General features: G+C 31.3%; 1 protein-coding gene across 1 annotated transcript; it reads right to left on the bottom strand.

Annotated features, from left to right (window-relative positions):
- Nucleotides 1-3,320: 3,320 nt before the first annotated feature.
- On the bottom strand, nucleotides 3,321-3,695 carry LOC124355858 (innexin inx2-like). The gene has a single exon (XM_046807012.1). It carries the CDS (start codon nucleotides 3,693-3,695, stop codon nucleotides 3,321-3,323), a length of 375 nt encoding a protein of 124 aa, XP_046662968.1.
- Between the last annotated feature and the right edge of the window lie 2,296 nt (nucleotides 3,696-5,991).

The following is a 5,991-nucleotide window of genomic DNA, read 5'->3' as shown; positions in this document are numbered from 1 at the left end:
CATACTCATAGAACATTTAAGAATACACAGTACAGTAACAATATTATTTATAGGGTTCAATAAGTGCAGTGAAGTAAGTATAAAAGTGGAAATTTATAAAACTCTGATTTAATCTGATTCATCAGTGTCCATGTTTTCTGGTCCATCTAATAGGCAGTTAAGACACAGCTTTAGGCCCGTATGCTCGCCGCAGATGTAGATTCTACAACGTGCACATCTTACTCTTGTTTTCCTATTTTATTTCCATGTACATATCGTCTAAATCCGAATTAAATTGGTCAACAATAAAGTCATTTTTACTTGGAACTTCATGTAGAAGTTGGAGAATTCGTTCTTATTCTTTCGGATCCATTTTCAAAAAATTAGATGCAAAAATTTTTTTTTAATCGCAAACACAGTCACGCACGGTCCACAAGTCCGGGAACACTCAAACACAAACAGTCGCGCACGGTCTCGAGTACCGGGGTAGCGGCTACACAGATAGGCGCGCCGGAATAGCAGACCAGGCCGTAAACAAAACCCCTCCGCTGCCTTTAAGGACACACCAAACACTGCTTTTACACCTTGGAGTGGGTGAGGGGGTTTTAGAACTCAGCTAGACAAAAGCCCGTTGCATGTTGCAAACCCCAACAAGAATAGCATAAAAAAATCCCGCGTAACGGAATCTAGGACCGTGCGCGACCAACGCAGGGTTAATTTTGTTTAATAATATTGTTTATCACAACTAAACAAAGAAATCTCGAAATACCAAAGCTTATTTTCTGATAATAAATCACATTCCTCCCTGCAACTTACGTGTTTGTTAAAAAGAGCTCACACCTCAGGTAAGTTGTAAAATATTTTTCCCTCTAATTTTTTCTTAAAAAAGACAAGTATTTAGAATACAAACCTTATATAAAATACTATAAGACTTTTATCAATTACTTGACATACTTTAGCAAAATAATCTATATACTGCTATACAGTATGGTCTAAAATAATACCCTATTATAATTTAACATACTATTGATATAGACTAATAGTTTTGTTTGACAATTAATATTGTAATAGAATAATTCTTATTAACCCTGGTATTATGTCTGATATTGTGCAGTTTGATTTTATTTTTAATATTCCACTGTCATGCATGTTCAAACTTGTGAAATGTTTTCAATTTGATAAAGTTTATTATAAAAACTATATAACAATTATTGTGTACCTAATCTGATTATTTAGTGTAAATGTTGTACAAAGGAGTATTTCGACATAGCTTGCATGAGTTCGTAAGTGACTCTTATGATAGTAAGTTTCAAGATAATGGCCATTCGTATTCAAGAAAGAAATTTTAAGTCGACGAATTTCCCAACAATGACCCAATACACTAGTTTCTTTAAGTATATCAGGAAATTATAAATATCTTTTATTGTGTTGCTTTTTTCGCTATCTATCAAGATGGTGGCCATTTAAAGTTTGGAAAGAGATGGTTACATTTTAGTTTACATTTTCCATAATAGTGTAGAATGATAGTGTTTCTTAATTATTTCTTACTTGTTTCTTAAATTATTGTAAAATCCTCAGGTTATTTACAATAACTTTTGTCCTTATGAGGCTTTATGGGTGAGATTTTTGTATTATGCATAACATAAATAAAAGTGGACTCTATTCTTAAAACTTTCAAGCTATATTTGTACCTACCTATTTTGTGATGGCTCTCAAGTTTTCAAGATGGTTCTTGTAAAACTTTAGAGATGTATATAATAGATCCATTATAAGTAAATATATACAAACATAATTTCTTATTAATATTAACGAGACAAGTACACAAATAGTTTTATATACCTGAAAAAGTTTGTTTACTAAGGTTCCAAGTTTATGGAGTTTGTTTAAATTTAAAAGTATTAAAACCATGTTAACAAGCCAACAGTAAGAACTATTATTTCATCAGTGTTGTGCAAACTAAACATCCTACTAATGCATAGGCTACTCAGTTTGACTTTTAGAGATGACGACCACATGTGAAGTGTACCTATTTTCGGACTGAGCCTGAAGGAATATTAGTAATTATAATAAACTGTCAATTTTTAAAAATGTCATATATTAACCAAACTATTTTACAATAAGCTTATTTTCACGATTTTTTTTGTATTGTTCAAATATGCAAATCATATTTTGTAGCATTATATTTGAAATATGATTAATAATTTCGTAAAAGGTTTATCCATATTGGGTATAAATCCTGTATAACTGTTACTGACCTCCTAAAACCTATAAGTAAATTTTAAAATAAAAATTGTACGTAGGAATATCGAGTTCTATAAAATAGTAAATCTTGAAATGAGAAAGAAAAACAAGTTTCATAAATACGATTGAATTTTATTAACTGTTGACACACATATAATGTTTATTATTCGTTTAACAGTAATAGTAGTTGTTAATCAAAATTGGTACAAATAATTTATGTTTAAATGTTGAAATACAATAATAACTTAATGAATAAAATGTATTAAACTTGCTATCGTAAAACTAACTGTGAAACAATTAGTTATTTTTATTAAAAATGTATAAAGGAATATAGCTCAAGAAATACGTATTAAAATACATATTATTTCCAATTTAAAATTCATTATACTAAAAGTAATGATTCTTTATCAGTATGCGTAACTTGAATTAATTTTATCTTTGCTGCTAAAACTTAAAAATGCTGAGTAACAATAAAAATTCTTTAAAAGCAACGACATAAACATTTACGTATTTTTTACTATAGCAATTAAATGTGCAACAATAAGAAAACTCAATAATATAGGGAAACTCAACGATATATGGAAAAACTAATTTAAGGTAATAGACGTATTTCATGGAAAGTAAAATGCTATTAGTAAAGAAATAGCATATTTAAACAATATTTGTAATCCCACTTTCTTTATGGTTGTATTATTTAACATACCTATTCGAAAGAATATTCTTGTGCCAGATACATAACTTTTTAAGCATCATTACAATATACAACAACGAAAAAGCATTTATTCAGTAATAATGCATTATTTAAAAAGATAAATTATATACATATATTAATCATTTTCAATTTAATTAAACTGTAGAGGCAAATCTCTATAACAATAAAAAACTTTAAGAATGAGTAAAAGAAGTAAAAACAATAAATACATTTTTAATCATAAATTATATTTTAAGCTTGTAAAAAGCATGGAACTAATGAGATTAACCTAGATAGAAATTTAATTTATGTTATTGTATTGAAAGATGCAAATAATACTGTACAAAACTAATTAAATAGAAAAGCAAACAAGTTATTGGTTAAACAAAATGATATGTAAATCACAAGTTCATTCCAACCTGTGTAACTTTCTGTGGATGCCTATCAAGAGTTCTTCAAAAATACGGTGGTTGATGTTCTTGCCCACTTGGCACAGCACAAACCAGTCCCCAAAATTTGAAGAGTACACAAGTTCCCTTGCTTCAATGCGGTTAGGGAGATACAACGCACGGATATACTTGGAGAGAAGGGCGGGAATGCGCATTAAGAGATTTATGGCTGTCACGATGGCTAGAATAATGTACCAGAACCAGAGTACGAGGATCATCTTCTCGATGGTGGCGTTGATCTGAAGCACACAGAGTCCGTCAGTCCTGGAGATTAAACCAGAGGGACCGTTTTCATGGATAGTGCAGTCTACTAGTTTAGGAAATATCAACGTCATGGGGTTCACACGGTTTTCTTCGATTGTTGACAAGAAAGAGAGAACGTCCCATCCATAAGTCATAAACACACCCCCGAGAAAGTAGTTCAAAAAATACATCTGAATAACTACGTTGTATAAGTTGAGAATTTCACAAAACAGGTACCCGTAGGCGTAAACATTTAGACGCTTGTTATGTAAATATAAATAATTAACTCGTGTTTCTCTCCATACATTTGTTTCAACTCCTGGAACAATTAGCTGATTCATAAATGATATTAGTCTATCCATTTTTCCACCCTCCAATTTCTTCCAAATGCAACGTGGGAAGAGAAAACAAAGTGCCTTCATAATAAAAACCATTGGAAGCCAAAAGTAGTACGACTGCACTACTCCCTCGGTTAGTCCAGGGACGTAGCTCGTTTGGATAGAGCTATGTGAAATGCGTTGGTGGATAGTAAATGCGCCTTCAACTAGACAACTATATTCTAATTCTTTTACGGGGATACCTTTGGATATGCATGTAATCGGTCTACCTACGTATGTTTTAGCTGCAACAATGATAGAGAATGCGAAAAGTAGACAAGCAGTCACCAGGTAGTGGAGCTTAAAAACGAAATTGTCTCTGTACACACGATCAACTGGTATGAGTTTTAAAAAGAGTCTTACAAAGCGTCTTACAAAGAGTCTTACAAAGAGATCAAACATCATCACTCGTAGAAACACGGGAAAGCCACAAACACAGTTCTTGTAGGAACGATCCTTAACACTCCACTGTTCACTCACTACTAATGAAATACGAGGAACGTTCAGCGTCGCGGCTATCTCAGTTCTGCCAACAGAAAACTGGAGAAACACAAGGCCGGTGTATACAGGCTGGCCCCTTGAAATGAAAGGCGCTAATTCTCACAGGCAAGCTGCAAATTTCACTTCTCAATGAAAATAAGTGTTGCTTAAATATTTATCAAATATATATAAAACTTTATACTTTAACACGCAGGACAATAGTGGTAACGTTAAACTTGTTAGATATTTCTTATATTAAACGTTCATTTAGTTTTCTTTTGAGTAAAAATTTAACCTAGATATCGCATGAATATTTTCCAGAAACACTTTATGGTTTGTTATTATTTAATTTCCTAAATGATTTGAATACCACAAGTAGAATTAATATATAGATTGGATTGTTTTATATATCAGATAATAAGAAAGCTAAACAGGAGTATACTATGGCCGGAGTCCAAAATATTAATTTGCAATTGTTTTTGGCATTTTATTGCATATTTGTATATTTTCTGAAGTTCATAAAAAATAGATGTAACATATTTCGGAAAGACTGATCCAACCGTGTAGACTATATACTTTCAAAGTGATTATAAAATAAATGGAAAAACAATTTTTAATTACGTTATAAAACTGATTAAAAATAGAATTATAAAGAGTTATCTCTCCTTGATTAAAAGTCTTAATTAATGCCATTCAAAGTGTACAAAAAAACGTAACGTATAATTGCAATGTGTATGAAATTCATTGTAAAATAAAATCGTAGGAATTTTTTAATTTATAAACAATGTATAATGCAATGTATATGTGTAAATTGAACAAGTATTTTCATACCTTTTAAATCTCCATTACAAGTTTTTAGTGTGGTCGTAATAGGATCAAAATAGGATTTAAACTTATTATTCGAAATACCCTTCGAGCCCCCACTGGTCTCTACAGTTTCTAAAATTCCCATCTTCGTCTTTAAAGTTGCGAAATATATCTTCCTGGTAAATGTAATTAACTGTCTATTGTAACGATATGACATATTTTTGACAGCTGATATTGCGCATAATATCACAGTACTTTGTATTAGTAATGTTTGTTAGCTTTCTCTGTGAAGCATACATACAGCTTCACATAGTACGATTCATATAGTAAAAACATATAGTATCATCTAACGTTTGCTATGTATGGCAACAGTGACGAGTTCCAAACAATTAATTAGTCTATTATGGATTTTACTTAATGAACAAAAATTGTGAATCTGTAGATTTAAGGTATTGATTTTGGTTTCCTTGGACTTTATGGGACGGCGTATTTATAGTAGGTAAAGGGACAAAAACGGAGTGACTGGACATTAGGATGATTTAAAGAACCATTCACATTGTGACTACAATTTGAGGAAACAAGAGTCGTAATTAGTCCGTTACTGTAGTAAGCTGAATCACAAAGCAATACGCCGAACATAAGAAATGTATGGCGGAAATTCGTATAGGACACATTGTGTCCATTGAACCAAAGAAATAATATGATATATAGATAACATAGATTT

The sequence above is a fragment of the Homalodisca vitripennis genome, chromosome 2 (genome assembly GCF_021130785.1).
Source record: "Homalodisca vitripennis isolate AUS2020 chromosome 2, UT_GWSS_2.1, whole genome shotgun sequence".
In the NCBI taxonomy this organism is placed as follows: Eukaryota; Metazoa; Arthropoda; class Insecta; order Hemiptera; family Cicadellidae; genus Homalodisca; species Homalodisca vitripennis.
This window is presented reverse-complemented; position numbering and strand designations above follow the sequence as displayed.

Bases quoted from the DNA above. Each gene is read 5' to 3' on its own strand.
- LOC124355858 (XM_046807012.1), bottom strand. From the start codon at position 3,695: ATGACGTTGATATTTCCTAAACTAGTAGACTGCACTATCCATGAAAAC.